The sequence below is a fragment of the Erithacus rubecula genome (assembly GCF_903797595.1).
Source record: "Erithacus rubecula genome assembly, chromosome: 1".
In the NCBI taxonomy this organism is placed as follows: Eukaryota; Metazoa; Chordata; class Aves; order Passeriformes; family Muscicapidae; genus Erithacus; species Erithacus rubecula.
In genome coordinates this window covers 1160720-1178602 of record NC_136658.1, presented here as the reverse complement: position 1 = coordinate 1178602, position 17883 = coordinate 1160720, and the positions used below count along the sequence as shown (strand labels likewise).

At 49.2% G+C, this 17883-nt stretch overlaps 1 protein-coding gene across 2 annotated transcripts in view; it reads left to right on the top strand.

Annotated features, from left to right (window-relative positions):
- Positions 1–10824: 10824 nt before the first annotated feature.
- Positions 10825–17883, top strand: part of HUNK (hormonally up-regulated Neu-associated kinase) — a 41415-nt gene continuing 34356 nt past the window's right edge. Inside the window, exon 1 of one of the 2 annotated variants that reach the window (XM_079321432.1) lies at positions 10825–11513. In XM_079321432.1, the coding sequence (XP_079177558.1) occupies positions 11265–11513 (249 nt within the window). In that variant the 5' untranslated portion in view covers positions 10825–11264. The remainder of the gene's footprint in view (positions 11514–17883) is intronic. The other variant, XM_079321433.1, reaches the window with a different exon arrangement.

Genomic DNA, 17883 nt, shown 5'->3' with positions numbered 1-17883 from the left:
AATTTCTAACTTGTGGCTTCTATTAAACTTTCCGGGTATTGGGGACCAAGTAATTCCTGACGAGCTTCACACCTTAAATTTCAGGGTTTTGGTGGGTTTTTTTCTTCTTTCTTTTTATTTTTCCCGGTTTACTGCTGCTCCTGCAGCGGCCAGGAGATGGCTCTGATGTCCACTCTAAGAGGGGGAAAACCAGGGAAAGACAATTTGCTCTGCCTGAAACCGTGTCTGAGTGTCAGCAAATATCTTGGGCCAGTGTGAATTCACAGGATAAAAGATCACTTTGATCTCGTAGCACATGAGGGGCGCAGATTCAAGAACAAAGTCCAGGATCTTGTTTCTTCACAAAAGAACTCTGTTTCCTTGCTCAGTACGAAGGATCTGACGTGTCCCTGAATTCAGAGGACGGTCATCAAACAGAATTCCTGGGTGTTGGTGGGGGGTTGTTTGTTTTTAAACTGAGAAGAATCTAAAGGCAGCTTCCAGCACTTTGCTCTGAGATGTTGAGGTCTGGTCTAAAGATTAATTTCCACTGAAAAAGGCTTTATCTCCTCTGGTTTTTTGTACTTCTAGCTGCCTTCCTCCCCAGGTTATGGTGTTTATATCCTTCACGGAGCCTGCGTTGTTCTGTTCTCCAGCATAACCCACCTGGGACAAGCCACCCCAACGAGAACCTTTTTATCCTGGTAAAACTTCACCAAACATCATGGCCAGCCATTATCCTGAACTGCTCTGTCACAAGATCCCTGTAGCTGGATCCAGAGGGGAAGGGATGGAGCACTGAACTCCCCAGGGCCACTGCTCCTTGTCACCTCCTGTCCCTGTCACCTGCCACTGCCCACAGCCATCTTTCCTGTGCCAGTTTTTATCACTGATTTATTTTCAGGATTCGCTTTCAGACCTTTTGCTTTGCTCTCAACAAAAGCAGTCAGCCCTGCTTGCATCCAAAATTCCCCAGCCCGTGTTCTTTTCAGGCAGAAAACCAAGTGTGAGAACACAAAAACCTGTTTCATTTTCTTAGTAAAAACATCATTTTTATATATATATATATATATATACACATATATATAAACACACCCCCACACACACAGACTGCACCATGGCCACTAAGCAGATTGTTTTCCACATTGTGTGCAGAAGGATTCTTGCAGAAGATGATCATTTTTGTGATTCAGGACTAAATTAAACCATACAAAGCTCCATCCAAATCGTGCAATGGCCTGGGTGGGAAGGGACCTTTAAAACCCTTCCAGTCCCATTCCTGCCATGGCAGGGACACCTTCCACTGTCCCAGATTGCTCCAAGCTCCATCCAGCCTGGCCTTGGGCACTGCCAGGGATCCAGGGGCAGCCAGAGCTGCTCTGGACACCTGTGCACAGGGAAGGATTTCTTCCCAGTGTCCAATCTAAACCTTCCCTCTGGCAATGGGAACCCTTCCCTGTGTCCTGTTCCTCTCCATCTCTCTCACAGGCTCACTCAGATCCTGGAAATGCCAAGTTCCTAAGCAATCCAAAGGTCTGAACACTGGAGTCTGGGAAGGGAAAGCAGTTGGAAAACACCTCTGGTGTTGATTGTGTGCCAGCATCAAACGCTTGCCCAGTGGCTGGCAGGAGATAAAAGCCCAGGAGCTGAGAAAGGAGGAAGGACCCCAGGAGAGCAGGGAGGGCTGGCTGGGGCTGTGAGAGTGCATTATTCCAGGGATTCTCTTCCAGGAGCCCTCTGGATGGCTGGAGGAATGGGAGCCCCGTCTGCCCTTTGCTCCTGCACAGGTCACAGGCAGCTTCTGGCACTGGTGCCCCAGGAATCCTGCTCCTTCTGTCACCATCAACTGTGAAATGCCTCGTTTGCAAAACTCACTGCTTCAGCTCTGGCTGCATTTTGGTTGTGGGTTGCATTTTAGGTCTGTTTGGGGGGTTTTTGTGGGTTTTTTCTTTTTTTTTTTCCTATTTTTTTTTGGCGAGGTAGAAATCTCATCATTTCAAATGTAAATAATTAATAAAATAAACCCTGCCAAAATAAACATTCCTGTGCGTGCATGGGTGGATCTTCTCTTCTCTACAAGAGGAAACAAGTCGTGGGATGGGTTTGGTGGTTCATGTGCTCCTCCAAAACACTGAAAAAAGGGAGATGTTTGAAAGACTCAAGCTCCCCATCTCCTGCAGCATTTGAAGCCATTTGGCTTTTCCCAGATTTCAGTGCTCCTGTTACAAAGAGCAGGATGTTTCTCCAGGTTCTCCTGCTCCTCAGCAGGCTCATGACTGATTGTCAGTGACAATTTAGTACCTGTCTCTTTCACAGAACAATGACTTTTTGTTTTCAGTTGATTTTTTTTTTCATTTATTTACACGCCTGGGTATTTTTGTGTGATGAGAAACATACATTGCAAAGACTTTTGTTTGTTTGTTTGTTTTTCCCAATACAAGCATTTCTGTGTTCTGTTTTCCTGTAATTCCTCTATATCCACAAATATGGGTCATATTAGAAAAATATGGGCAGGCCTAGAGTGGATTCTAGGAAAAATACCTTGCTCTAAGTGTATAAATACTGCTGAAAATATATTAATGTTGAATACACATGCTTGTAAATAAGATCTTTCATTTAGATATTTTACTCAATGTAGGGATTGGGACATTCTTCAGAAGTAATTACTGCCAACATTTTGGGAAGATTCTTAAAGCTTTTCTGTATTTTTGATATTGCACTATTTGGAAAGCAACCAACTGGCAATGAGGCACATTTGGCATGGGCTGAGAAGATGTGTATTCTACTTTGAGTGACCCTGAGGTCTCTTAGCATTTTATTTAGAATATTTAGAAGATTTTATTTTTGTAATATATATGTAATTATGCTTTTTGTACACATTTTTGTGTTTTGGGGAAACATTGCCTTAATCTGGTAAGAGGATGACTAATTTATCTATGTTGTTATTGGTCATTTGATTGGATAAAACCTTGGCTATTGATTGTCCAAATGTTTCAGTTAGTAGTGCTCACATATATAGAAATCATCCTGTGATATTACCAGGGTTACTTCTAAAAACAAACTTTTGTAAAAAAGGAATGATTTTAAATAGTATGCTTTAAATTTACTTTTGTGTGGCTTTGCTCTGCTTAACACCTACTTTATTTGTTTTAAGGTTCACATCCACTTTTCTCACCTGTCTTGTATTTATCCTGTATTAATGTCTATTAGGGGAGAGTAAAGGAGTGCTTGTGTCATAACTGTGAGGCAAAATCCATTCATATTTTGTGAGGCAAAATTCCCATAAATCAACTTTGTCCCATTAGTCCTTCACCCTTCCATGTTTTTCAGGTTCCTCTCCTCTCTTTCCCTTTGCATTTCCTAATGCCAAGCTTGTGACTGTTCCTTCAATCACCTTCCATGACAAGTGAAGCTGGCTTTGGCAGGAGATAAAACACTCAGATGAACAGATAGAAATGGAAAAAGCTCCAGGTGAGCTCGTGAGAGCTGACCAGACTCTGTCAGTTGATTGAACAAAAGTCAGTGCCTCTGCCCTGTGTGCTTTTTGGTGGGTTTTCTCTTTCTCTCTCTGTCCCAACAACTCCCAGCTCTGATGGCAAAGCTTTGTCTTGATTCTCCCTGCAGGGTCTGGTTGGTTCCAGCAGAATGACTGGAGCTGCTGGTTTGTCCTGCCAGATGGGCCACTGGTCCCCTGGGCCACCCTCCTGCCTGACACCCAGCACCAGGCTCCTTCCTGCCTGGAACACAGCACAAATCACATCTGAGTTTGATTTAAACATTTCCAAAGAAGGAGACTTTGCCATAATGCCTCGCTGGGTTGCTGTGCTGGTTAATTACCCTCACTGTTAAAAATATGTGTCTTGTTTTATAGCCTGAATTCGTCTGGATTCAGCTCCCAAGCCCTGGATCTCATTATAGCCTTGTCTGCAAGCCTGTGTTCATACTCAGGCACACAGACTGAGAGCAGGAGCCCCTTCCCTTTGCCAGGCTTAAAAGAACCGAATTACTCCACTGGAAAGTTTATTATTTAAATATTTTTTCACTCTCAGAGCACTTTTCTGAATTTTCTTCAGTCTACCAACTCCTTGACTTGTGGAGGTGCGGTTTTCCAGCTGGGGTTGCAGAAGTGCAGGATACTTGGATCTCTTAGCAGCTTTTTTTCTTCCTTTTTTCTTCTTTCCCTTTCCTTAAGGGAAAACAAGAAGAAAAATCTTTTTTTCGTGGACTAAAAGATGTTATTTTTGATAGGCAGGAAGGCCCATCCATGCCTGAGTCACGTTATCTCTTTTGGCCACTTTGGAGTAGACAGAGAATAGCAGGGTCTGAAAGTGCTGTCAAAGCCAGAGTCTTCATGAGTAATTCCCCTCCCCTGCCAAATATTTCATGGTACTTAGTGTTCATCAGCCAGGTGGATCAGTGCTGATTCAAGAGAGAATGTGCTTGCTACAGAAACAGGTGCAGGAATGAATAACCCACTGGGTTTTGTAATCATCAACCTGATATTCAAACACGTCTGTGAGTGATTCTGTACTCGTGCAAATATGCAAACCCAGAACTGTGTTTTTATCTGTGTTTGGCTTTTTTTTTCTTCTTCTTCTTTTATTCAAGAAAGTCTGTCAGTAAAACATTCAAAGATTTTATCTGGATCATTCAGGAACTGTCTTCCAGTTTCCCACTGAAGGATTTACAAGGATGTGTTGACTGGAACCTCTCTCCCCCTGAGTGTTTGAAGCAATTCCCCCCCTGGAGCCCCTGGGATCAGAGCCCAAGAGTCTGCAGCAGCCACAGTGGAAGCTGGGGCAACAAACCCATCTCTGTACTCAGGGCACCAACAGGAGAAAGACCAACAAAATCTCATGGGAAATATTATTTCACCAACATTATTTTTTCTTTTCTGTTGAAGGAGGAAGTTGGGCAAATGGTCCCAGAGCTCCTCCTGCTTTGTGTTCCTTGAACCAATGTGATGGGGGACTTGAGCTTGTGGGCAACTCTCCTGAGACTGAAAAATAAGCAAGAAAGGAAAAATAACTTGGAGAGAAACGGGAATTAAGTGGGAGCAGAGCTCCCTCTGAGCATGCAGCAAGCATTGTTGAGATAGGCTGGCTTGGGGCAGGGATTGAGGGCAGCCTCTGGAGGAGCTGCACCCAAGCCAGGAGCAGGGATTGGAGGGGGATGTGTAGCTGTGTGGAAAGGGAACATTTCCTGGGCTGGAACGTGGTGGGATGCAAAGGAGGGAGGGTCTGTGCAGTGCAGCCCCAGGCTTTGGGGAGGGAAACCAAAGCTGCAGTTTCCTGGTGGAACACACAGCATTCTGTTTGTTTCCAGGTGTGGGTTCCCATGCAGGCTCTGGGGCTGTGGAGCCAAGCCCCACTCTGGAGCAGTGAGACAGCAGAGGCTGCCCCAGGAATTTGCTCTTCCCCTCCTCTGGGCGCTATCTTGACAGCTGAGAGCAGCCAGAGAGCCTTTGCTGACACGCCCTGAACTGGAACATCTGGAGAGTGTAAGCTCTGCTTTCCCTGTGAAACATCCTCAGCTCAGGAATTTTCTTCTCCCAGTGGCCTCCTGCAGCCACATCCACTGACCCCGGGGCACAGTGTAAAGCCCATCTGCGTGCTCAGATGTTTGCCTGGGCTCTGGCAGGGAGCCTCAGGATAACTCATGGATAACTCATCCCATGGGAGTCTGTGTGGGATGAGCAGTGGCCTGGGATGGTTTTTTAAACCAGCTATCTGTCCAGGCTGTTAAACAAACTAAACAAAACCATTTCCTCCTCTGGGTGTTTTACAACAAATAAAGTTATTGAAATAAATAAACCCCTCTGATTTTGGCGACTGTGCTGTGGGGGTTCTTCATGCTTGAGTGAGCAAGTGAACTTTGCCAGGACACCCCTTCTGGATCCTGCAAGGGAAGTGCATCCCAAGTGTCTCTGTGACAGCAGACTGCACATGTCACTCGCTGAGGAATAAACCAAGAATTTTTACACAGTGGTGCAGGTGACAGAAACTATTTCAATGTAACAAAGAAACACATTTCTTTTTTTGGGGGGGGGGGGCTCAGCCCAGTTAGTCCTTCTTTTAAACATGCCAAGGAAAAACCTGGAAGCCTGGCCTCCAGCTGAAATACCTGTTGATTGGAATATGTATGGAATAATGCCAAGGGCAGGGACACCTTCCACTATTCTCTGCTGCTCCAAACCCTCTCCAACCTGGCCTTGGACACTTCCAGGGATTGGGCATCCACAGCTTCTCTGGGCACCCTCAGGGCCAGAGCCTCCCCACCCTCACAGAGATTCATAATTAAAATGGAATCTATTTATTTGAAGCTCGTATCACTTCAGAAATGTTTCGGGTCCTGAACATACGCCAGAGTATTCACCTGTAAATAATTGCACACTTCATAACTGGCTTTGCCAGCCCTGAGCCTTTGATGTGGTTTCCATAGCTCAGGAAGGTGCATCCAGAGACCTGACTGCAGCAAGGTACCTGTGATTTGTAAATGAGCCTTGCAAGTCTGTCCTGGACACAAAAGAAGACGCTTGGAAAATGAATGTTTTCAGCTGCAAAGCACCGAGATCAATTTGCATAGCTTGGGACCAGACTGCATTCATTTGAAGATTTTTAATCTGATTCTTTTGCTGCTTTCCAGCAGTTCATTCAGCCATCTAAAATTCTCCCATGTTCAAACAAAATATGGAGGTTTTTGTTCAGGAGGGAATCGCTGCTCTGGTCACATTTTAACAAGGTGTTTGGAATATTTCTTGCAAGGCAGCATTTGAATATCTGACTGAAAAAACACTACTCCTTACTAGAGATGCAAGCACACAGCCAGTCCTGGACTGTGCTCTGAGGCTCTGGGATATTTTCTGACCTGTTGCCAAGAAAAAAGGAGAGTAAGGAGATACAGCTGTACATTTTGAGGGCATCTTGGTTCCAAATCGTCACCGTGGGATGGCACTGGCAGGAGCGTTTGGAGCAGCAGCAGCAGCAGCCCCTCCTGGGGTGTAAAGCTTCATTTCAACCCCATCTCTGTGCTCACCATGCACTGAAATGGCTCTTGGAGCACAGGAACACCAGGACTGGCCCAAGGAGGCCACTGCAGGGGCTCTGCCAGCATTCCCCACACCTCACCCCTTTTCCTGCAGGATACCCTAAACCCAGGGATTCACAGCACTCTGGTCTCCTCGTTCTTCACATCTCATCCATCACTGACACCCAGCAGCTTTTTGAAAACAAAGAGCATTTCCCTCTTGTGTTCTCGTACATGTAAATGAAGACTTAAATCCAAGGTGCTAAAACACAACAGTGTACACTGCAAGGAGGGTTCACAGCAGTTTAATTGAAATTCAGAAACTGAACTTCTTAATTAATGGAATGTGAAAAAGAGTAACGGCACCAATACAGCAACCCCCTGCTAGTCACTTTGATATCAAATTCCATTTGCTTTATGATACCTCCAAGTGCTTAGTTTGTGTGTTGGCTGAGGAGAGCTGCAGGACAGAAGCTGCAGAGAGCAAACTGGAAATTCTTCTGGGAGCACAGGGCTAGCTGAGGTTTTGAAGGGACAGTGTCTGAGAACCCCACTGCCCTAGTCCTGTAAAAGCCATCAAATAGTTCAATGCTTCCTCAGGTAAATTTGCATATATATACATGTATATATAACTATATTCTGAATATTTTTGAAAACAACATATATCCAAAGACAAGTTTTAAGCTGATGAATGCTCAGGTGCAGGATCCTCCACCATGGAAAAACGAAATATATTCATTCTCCATCCTGGGTTTAGGAAGCCCCTGTCCCTGTCATTTACAAAACCCAGGCACAGAGGTCACAACATCCTCAGCTGATCCTGGACATCCCTGGCATGTGGAGAGGGTTCTCTACTCCACTGCTGTCCCTGTTTTGGCATCTTCCTGTTCTTGTGGCAGGTTTTTTTTCTGCCTGAACTCAGGGATTCAAACACCATAAACCCCTTAAGAATTATCTAAGAACAAATATATTCTCGCTTCCAAAAATCTCTGTTAAATTAATTTAAACTCTCTTAATCTGAATCTGTAATATCTGAACCCCAAATATTACAAAATTAGCCCCCCCCAAAAAACTCAAGCCAAAAGCTGCAAAAATCCCCAATTATTTTAAAGCAGGATGAGATACTCAGGAAAGCATAAGCAATAATGGCCTGGCTTTCTCTTTTTTTAGCCTATCAGCACTAAGTCAGGCTATCTCCTGTGACCTGACTGAAGTCAGCAGTTAACTGGCTGCAAAAGGCCTGCTGATGTGGCAGGGAAATGTTGAATTACCACCTTTAATGGGACCAGGACAGAATGTACTCAGTGCCCTCCTGCAGCACGAGTTCCCACTAAGGATTCAGCCCAGGTAGATCTCGACACTGGGGATTTGGTCCAGGGGCCTCAGCCTCCCTTGTGGCTGCAAAACTCCCAGTCCACAAGCCAATAATCCATTTTACTGCAGCATTATAAAAGGCTGGAGATGCAAAGGACAATACTGACAGGCTAACTCTGAATTTCTTTGCTTTCATGGGTATAAATCAAGTTCTATATTGTTTTTAGTAGCTTGTTATTACAGCTTTTGCAACCTGAAGACAGACTATTGCCTTTAGTCCATTAGTAATTTCAACAGTTAATCAGAAAATGTCATTACCTAGAAAGTCTGAAGCTCAAAATAGAGCACACTGGAGTTAAATTTAAATTAAAGCGTGGACAGAAATGAATGCAGCCTTTGATCCCCTTTTCATCCAGACTGCACCCTGATGGGCACAGCTGGACAGGATGGGAATCATGAGAAGGCAGCAGTCTCGCCTGGTAAAAGGATACTGTCAACTCATTAAGTCCTCGAGTTGAGGCAATTAAAAAAAAAAAATCACTGGGTTCTTTCAGAGCTCTCCTCGTGCTTGCTGCAATGGACATTTCTCGTCAGTTTTATTTTTGGAAGAAGCTGGTTTTCAGGTGTTTGGCTGGAAAACACACCATGAACATCTGTTTAATCCTCCAAGTGGCCAAACCATGTTTCTGTTAGTGGAGCCCAAACAAAGGCACCCAGCTCTGCCTGCCTGTCTCTCTGAAGGGATGTTCCTTTAGGCAGGGAAAGAGCCTGGCTCCAAACCCTCTCAGCACAGCCATGTATCTAAATAAGATACGATGTAGCCTCTTCCCAACTCGAAAGCAAGCTGTGCTTTTCAGTCTCCCGATGTAACTGCCTGCAGTACAACTTTTTTGCTCCTTTTCCCCCCTTTGTTCCCATGCAACAATGTGGTTAAAACCTCCCACATTAGTCATGCTGAGCACAGAAACTGTAACACAGACCCGGGCTCACCATGGAACCATCACCTATCCCTACACCCTGCCACAAAGCACCAAACCAATCCCAGGACAGCGATAGTTCAGAGGACGTGCACACTCTTGCTTTAGGTGGCCGTGTGCTGTAATGCTTGTAAATGTACCCAGTACATGCAATGAGTGCAGATTTTCAATCCAAACTATAATTTATGGGCTTTGAAGCTTTCCCTTCTCCAGTTTCTGCCTACTGGGACAGTGCTGGATTTCTGTTTTGTTTGAAATTTCATCTGAAAACATCTATTTCAATGGAGCATGGTGGTGTGGAGCCAGCTCCAGGGTTCCCAGTCCTGAGAGTGTATTTAGCCACTGGGAATATTTTGGAGAGGTCAGTGAGAGGTTCAGATGGTGGAATGTGGCCAGCTGAGCTCCAGAAAGCTGCAGGGTGAGTCTGCTTCCACAGTTCTTGCTGGTGATCTGCTCATCAGCACCCAGCCAAAATCCTGTGAGCCATGCAGGGAGACTCCTCCAGCAGCAGCGACTGGAGCTGGATGGTGCTCCCAGGCAAGTGGTGGAAAGGGAGTCAAGGCAAAAAACCGAGTTAAATGGGCAGCAGTGTGATGCAAAATCAGCTTTACGTTTTTAAGGAGTCAAAGAAGAGCTTAAAAAGCAGGGAGAGGTGTGTCCACTAGCCTGCTGGTGGGAGCAGGAGCTCTGCATGGTGATGGGATGGGATGGGATGGGATGGGATGGGATGGGATGGGATGGGATGGGATGGGATGGGATGGGATGGGATGGGATGGGATGGGATGGGATGGGATGGGAGCTCTAGGTCGGCTGGTGCCAGGTACAGTTGCCCCTCAGCAGCAGGTTTTGCTGACACAACTCACATCTGTTGGAATGGTTCCTTTCAGATTTCAGATTTCAAAGTATTCCCTAAGACAAGCACGCAGGCAAAACTTAAAAATGTAGACTATGCTTAAGGACAAATAGGGGCTCTTCACGACTTTCTGGCTGATACAGCTGCAGATGGGTTGGAGGTTAAAAGATATGATACATTCCAGTGAATTCCTCAGCACGAGTGGAAGGAGGCCAGCATCACTGACCGCCAGAGACAAAGAGGAGGGCAGAGCACCGCTGACCATCGGAAACTCGGAGCGGTGTGGCTTCGCCGGCTCTGTCTCCTTTCCCATCCCTGCTCTCCATCTCCGCTCCCGTTTCCCAGCCGGGTGGGAGGGGGCTGCGCGGCGACAATGGCAGTGCACTCATTCCTCCTCCATCCCCGGGGAAGGTCGGTGGGGCAGCGACAGTGCCGTGGGCTCGGCCTGCAGCCGGTGGGTGCCCGGCGGGGGAGCGCTCCGGGGATGCAGGCAGCGGGACGGGGATGGAGCAGCGGTGAAAGGAGCGGTGAAAGGAGCGGGGAGGGAGCGGAACGGAGCCGCCGGAGCGGCGGTGGCCACCGCGCCTTCCCGACACGGCGGCGAGAAGGACTCGGACGCGCTCGAGAAGGGAGATGGGGAAAAGCAACACAAAAGCTGCTCCCGAGCAGCAGAACGAGAGGCGGCCGTGCCCGGGAGCGCCGGGTTAATTCCCGGGAGAGGGATGCGCTGGGATGCCGGGGGGGGACAAACCCCCAGGCCGCCGGGTCTGCATGGCAGCTGCTCCCGCCGCGTGCGAGCGGATTGAATTACCGCAAATTCAAACCGAACGAGCCCGCTCCCCCTCCCTCCCTCCCTCCCTCCATCCCTCCATCCCTCCATCCCTCCGCCCCCTGCCCCGCTGCCGGCGTGAGGCTGGAGCGGGGGGGAGGCGCAGGGGGGAGGCGCCGGCTCCGAGGAGGGGCGGCAGCCCGGGGCACCGCGGCTCGCCCCAGCGCCGGCCCCCGCCCGCCCCGCAGCCGCAGCCGCCACTTCGGGCAGCGCCGCGGGGGCAGCGGCCGGAGCCGGGCAGCGCAGAGCGGGCGGAGGAGCGGGGCAGAGCCGGGCAGAGCCGGGCATGCCGGCGGCGGCGGGCGATGGGCTCCTGGGCGAGCCGGCGGCCGTGGCGGCGGGCGCGGAGGCGCGGCGGGCGGCGGCGGACGGCGGCTCCTTCCTGGCCGCCTGGCTGAGCGCCGCCGCGCCCCGGGAGCGGCTCCGGGACTTCCAGCACACCAAGAGGGTCGGCAACTACCTGATCGGCAGGAAGCTGGGAGAGGGCTCCTTCGCCAAGGTCCGCGAGGGGCTGCATGTGCTCACCGGAGAGAAGGTACCGCTCCCGCCGGGAGCCCCCGGGGGGAAAACGGGGGGAGAACGGGGGGCTGGCTGGGGAGCGGGATGTGCTGAGTCCCTGCCGGCCGGGAGGATGAGTCCCCCGGGAGGCTGGAGGAGCTCCTCTGGCAGAATGGAGGAGCCCCCCGAAGGATGGAGGAGTCCCCCGGGAGGATGAAGGAGAACCCCGAAGGATGGAGGAGACCCCGGGAGGATGAAGGATTACCCCGAAGGATGGAGGAGACCCCGGGAGGATGGAGGAGATCCTCTGGCAGGATGGAGGAGCCCCCTGGGAGGATGCAGGAGACCCCGGGAGGATGGAAGAGTCCCCCAAATAATGGAGGAGTTCCCCGAAGGATGGAGGAGCCCTCTCGGCGCCCAACTTCCCGCGGCTCCGCCGGGCGCTCCCCCCGTGCCCGCCGAGCTTTCCGCGGCTGCAGTCTCGCCTTCCTCTTGCACTACTTCGGCTGCCTTGACCTGTCTTGTTTTCCTTGTATTTTAATTTTTCTCCTCATCTTCCTTCCCCCCGTTTGTTTGCTTACTTCTTCTGGTGAGAGAAGCGGGGGTTTTGGTGAGGTTTGTGTTGCTGTGTGCGGTCCAGTCGCGATATATCGCGCGTGGGTACGCACACAGGTACATGTCGCGCACCTGGCGATGGGAGATGCTGCGGGAGGGGGGGACAGTCCTGCCGTCTCAAGTTGTTGGTACAACGCACGGCAAATGTCTTTGCTGGTGGAGACGCACCCCGGGTGGTTCTTCCCCAGGCTGCTGGTTGGTAAAGTCCGTGCAGGGTCTCTGCTTTTTGGTTTTTATCCCGAGCCCTTCGGCGGAGGCTCTTCCCCATCACTCAGGACAGGTCACGGCGTTATCAGGAGCAGCAGGGGCTCGGCTGGGCAGTAAATGGAGCAAGGACGAGCTCCCCGGAGCCCCCGACAAAGAGTTGCGCTGCTCTTGTTCATCCGCACAACTTCTAAGTGCTGTGAGGAGCGGCTGAGGGAGCTGGGGTTGTTCATCCTGGAGAAAAGGAGGCTCAGGGGGGACCCTGTGGCTCTGCACAGCTCCTGACAGGAGGGGACAGCCGAGGGAATCGGGCTCTGCTCCAGGGAACAGGGACAGGAGGAGAGGAAATGGTCTCAGGCTGGACCAGGGGAGGCTCAGGGTGGACACCAGCAGGAATTTCCCCATGGAAAGGGAGGTCTGGAGTCCCCATCCTTGGAAGTGTCCAAGGAAGGACTGGAGGTGACACTCAGAGCTCTGGGCTGGTGACAAGGTGGGCATCGGGCACAGCTTGGACTCGGTGATCTCTGAGGTCTTTTCCAGCCTCAGTGACTCCGGGATTGTGTGAGCTCTGGACCTGTGCCTCTCCTGTGTCAGGTCCTGAGCAGAGGGTTCCCTGCCCGGAGCTGTGTGCACTGTAATTCCCTCCAGCTCCAGCAGCATTGCAAACGTGCTGCTCTTGGTGATTGCATTCTTGCACTCTCGGGTAGTTATTTTTTCATTCCAGTAAATTTGTCACGGAGTGAAATTTAATATAGGGCTCTGAGAATCTCATCATGTGAAAAATGATAAGGTTTGTGAATATTATCATACAGGAATGCAAAAAATAAAAAAATGTTGCTCTCCTCTGTTACCAAGCGTGTGCTTCTCCTTGGTAACAGAAACATCCAATGATCCTGCAGTTGATAAAAGGCACATGCACACACACGTCCTCCCCACCTCCACATTTTGGGTTTGCTACATTTATCTCAGTCTGTTAAGAGAGGTGAAAAAAATAAAAAAGTCCTACCACACATCCCTCTTGTCTCAGCTCCCAGGTCTGCTGCTTGATTCGGATTTTTTTTCTCCCCCAGTGTCTCAAATAACACACACTGAGACAAAGTGACAAGCAGAAACTCAGCAAGTCACTCTTCCTTCCACCGTGTCCATCTCTGCGGGCAGGCAGGGTGATCTCTGAGCTCTGTCTGACCTGACCCTGTGCTGTGGCACTCACTGCAGTGCGTGAAGGATCAGTCACATACTTTCAAACTGACTAATCCAACATCCACCTTCCCAGAAATCCACCTCTCCAATTCCTGTTTGTGGATAAGCAGTTGGAGTTAATGGGTAGGAGATAAGAGTTATCGAGGATTTGTTTCAGATGAGGTGCTCTCTGAGTGAGGGACAAATGCTTTCATGCCCCCACGTGAGGATTTCACCCCAGGCTGGAGCTGAAGGACCCTCGGCTCTCCTGGGCACATTCCTGTGCCAAGCTCTGGTGTGCCTCTGGTCAGAGGCAGCTGGAACGTGCCCAAGCTGGCTCTGCCCACATGGAGCCCACCAGAGGCAGCAGAGCTCAGCTGAGATGGCAGGGAGAGAAGGGAAACATCTGCTCAGCCCAGCTCCTTCCTTGCAGGGCTGTGCCAGCAGGGAGGCTGAGGCTGGTGAGGATGGGAATGGCATTGGGAACAGCAGTGCCTGCTGGCCAGAGAGCAGGGATGGTCAGCTGGTCAGGGGAGGAGAGATCCCTGCCCTTGGCTGTGGAGGTCAGCCATTGCTTGAGCCCTTCCAGCAGAGCATCCTCCTGTGACGTGCTGCCAGCAGAGCATCCCTGCTCTCCAGCCACCAGCACTCCTGCTCCAGATCCATTCCCACCTTGCTGCTCCCAATGCTGGAGGGGGAGGTTACTCCACAAGATGCTGTCCCAACTTCCATGGCCCGAGGCAGGTTTTTGCCTGGGCATTGCCTCAATTCAATAAGATTGCCCTGAGAGTGTAAAGCAGAGTCTTCCTCACTCTGCCTGGGAGCTGTTCTGGCACAGTCTGGGCCCTTATGGTCACTGAAATGTCAGGCTTCAGCAGGGGGGGCCCAAACAAGTTTTGATTTGCAGCAGACTTTAGCAACTCCAGAAGAGTTAATGCACATTATTGTCTCAGAAAATGCAGTGTTTGGGAATGAAATCCGTGGATTAATGAGCCCCCAGCCAGGCTGGGATCCATGGCCCTGACACAAGGCATTGTACACGGCCGAGGCGATGCCAAGAGAGTGCCAACAATCTGCCATGACCTCACCCTGACATTCCTGGGAGCTGGAAAGGTCCTCAAGAGGATGGGATGGCAGCAGGGCAGCTGATGGGTGGTGCCCTCGGAGTGACCTGTGTGGGATGGCACTCAGCAGCTCTCACGAGCTGGGGAGGCTGAGCTGAGGTGACATTTTCAACCTTCCCTACCCAGGTTTTTATCCTTGGACTTTAAACCCACACCTCTCACCGTGCTGCTCGTGGTTTGTGCTGCCATAAGTGCCAGGCATGCTATTATTTGCTGGGCTTGAAAAAGCCCCTTGGTGGGGCCTGATGCAATTAAGTGCATTTTAGCTGAGCGCAGGAGAATGTTGGACAGATTATTCTTTCCGTGGCTTTTGAATGAAATATCGCAGCCTGTAATCTGACATTTTGGGGTAAAGGGCTGATTTGTCAGCTCGACTCAGGCACTGTTTATTGCTAATCCTAAGGAAACATAGCCCCTCTGTGAAGAGCAAGCCAATTTAGCTTTAATTTGTGGCTCTGAAGCCCTGCTGAGTGAGCTGTGTTTGGGTGACTTTGGGAGCCTGGGCACAACATCCTCTGGGTTGTTCCAAGTCATTCACTGGCTGATGGTGATCATGCTAAGGAGAGATCTCTCCTTTGTAAGGAGAGAGATTTTTATTAAAAGAGGTAAATTTTTATAAAAATACTCTTATTTTTTGCATGCTTAGGGAGCTCAGGGTACATTGCCATCACTGTGGTGGGGTCATTTGAGGCTCTGTTATCACACTCTGTGTTATCTGTTCTGTTACCTGCTGCAGACCCCAGTGCAATGTCCCAATAACTCTGTACAGCATTGTGGAGTGACAACACATTGAAAATACATTGAGCCAAAGTTCCTGTAAACAAATCTGATCCAAGATTATATTTAACTGCTTTTAAGCGTAGTCTTTGGCACTAGAAAAAAAAAAAAAAGTCACTGAGGCAAATTGACTCATTTGATTTCTCATCCACGGAAAACTTTGTTTGTAATTTTCTTCAATGCTATTGTTGAGCTGGAACAAGGTACGTTTTTAGTTACACTTAGTCAAGAGGCTTTCTGCAACAGTGGGAAGCAGTGGCTAAAAATACAATTTACCAGCTTTTCTATGGAGGCAAAGCAATTAATATTACAAGTGGCTTGTTCACAGAAGAGTTCACGTTCAGAATGTAGTTCTTTATTAAAGAGGTAGAGGACAAAATAAAAAGAGAAGGCTTATTTAAACCACCCCCCGGGAAGTGCAGGGGTGGGTGGGCAGAGCAGCCTCCCTGCAGAGCCCTGGAAATGCCTCTTTGTGTCACAGAGTTAATTTTGCCATGAGTAAATTCACCCTTTCCCCGTGTGTTTCACCACAGGTGTCAGGGAACAGAGGCTTGGTGGCTTTTGGGGGTGTTGGCAGGTGAGGATGTTGCTCCATGGATGCCCTGGGTGGCTGTTCCCCCCCTGGGGACATCACTGCTCTTCATGGCAAGTTCAGCACTGGGGGAGACTGTCAGCCTCGTCTGTATTTAAAAATCCAGAGTTTCCAAGCAGTAGCACTGGTTGAAAACCTGGGAAATTGGGCACATAGCCACGTGCTGGTCTAGGATCTCTGTCTTTATCCTTTCTGAGCTTTGGGGGCCTTGAGGGTGTGTGTGGTGTCACTTTCAAACCATCCTGCCAAGCACATGGGACAGCAGGTGACCTCACTGCAGGCAAAAGTTGAGTTTCTGAGGTGTTTGCAGGTCTCTCAGTTCAACCTTTTCCTTCTTCCTCCCTCCCAGGTATTGTTGAGGTTGCAGGTAAAGCTGTGAGACCTTCATTGTTTTTAGGGCATCAGAGGGTAAAGCTGCAGGATTTTAATTTGAAATTTGATCCGTTTGTTTTTATTTTCTTCCTCCAGTGGTACTTGTGCATCAGTTTCCTGGATGTGCTTGTTCTCTCACTTATGTTTAGTTAGCAATTTTATCTTTACCTTTTCCTCAACACGTTTTCAGATTTTATCTCTATCCAAGTTTTTTTTTAAAAAGCTTGTTTTGAAAAGCACTGACTGCAATTCCACAGGGTGGCTTTTTCCCAGGATGCTGTTCCTTTATTAAACAGCTGCCAACTGTTGCACCTGGATGATGTGCCACTCTTAATTACATGCACCGAGAAAACAAAACCAGGGTGTTTCTGCAGCCTGCATTTTGACATTTTCTTGCTTCTAGGTGTTTGCTTTCACAGGGGTTTTGTCTGTGTGTGCAGATCCAGGGTTTGTGCCCAAGCCACTCTGTGCACACTTCTGTTAAGGTGCAGCCCTGCAGGAAATGTTTTTCAGAGCAGTGTTGTGGTTGCAGTGGCAGCACTGAGGATTTGGCTGGCAGCAGTGTGCTGTTCTCTCATAGGTGTTATGGAGCTTGCAAGAGTTTTAGTAGGAGACAGAGCAAAGCCAGACAGCTGATGTGCTCCCAGCTGCTCAGTCTGTTTCACCTGGAAAATAACCAGGTGAAAACTGGATATAAAGCCATGCTCTTCCCTCTCTCCCTTTCCTGTCTTGCATAGTGGGTGTGAGCAGGAATGAGCCTGTTCATTAATGCCCAGCCTGACTTCCAGAAAGATTGACTTAATGTTTTTCAGCTGTGGCTTGCAACTTGTTCTGCAATGGGCTGAACTGATGTGCATGTGGCAGTTCCTTATCCTCTTGAGATAATCTGCTTTCAAGTTGGCATTCAGCAGTTTTAGGGATGCCTCATGTCAGCAATGTGCTGCTTTTCCTGCAGACTGTGTTCCTTTCAGTGGCAGATGCAGGGTGGAGGGAAGCTGAGTGTTCTGGGTTGAATTGACACCAGGTGATGCTCACATCTGGATCCCAGTATTTGTTCCTGCAACTTCTGTAGTTTGAACTTGTTTAATGACATGGAGAGCTGCGTGCCCATTTCCAAAGGCTTGTGTTCCCTGTGGATGTCTTGGCAATTAGAGCACATCTTGCTTCCTGCATTGTGCAGTGTCTCCTCTGACACCACTGACCTGCAGGATGCTGCTGCAGCTCCTTGCATTTAGGCAGATGTGGTGTCTTTGCCCTTCTGCCCTCAGGAGCTGGAAAAAGGGAGGTTATTCATGAGCAGCACTTGCTCTCCACAAGGATGTAAGCCTGGCAGGAGAGCAGTGCTGACAAACCTTATGGTGACTGAGTTGTGACAGTCTGCCTGAACCCAAGCTGCTGTGCTGTCTGAGCAGCAGCACAGAAATGAGCTCAGGGTGTACAGCTGACTCTGCTGTTCTTCAAGGTTATGGAGAGGCATCAGAGCTGTCCCAAGCCAATAACTGGGGGGATATCAGCCAGGAGATGAATTAGGGGGATTGCAGAGT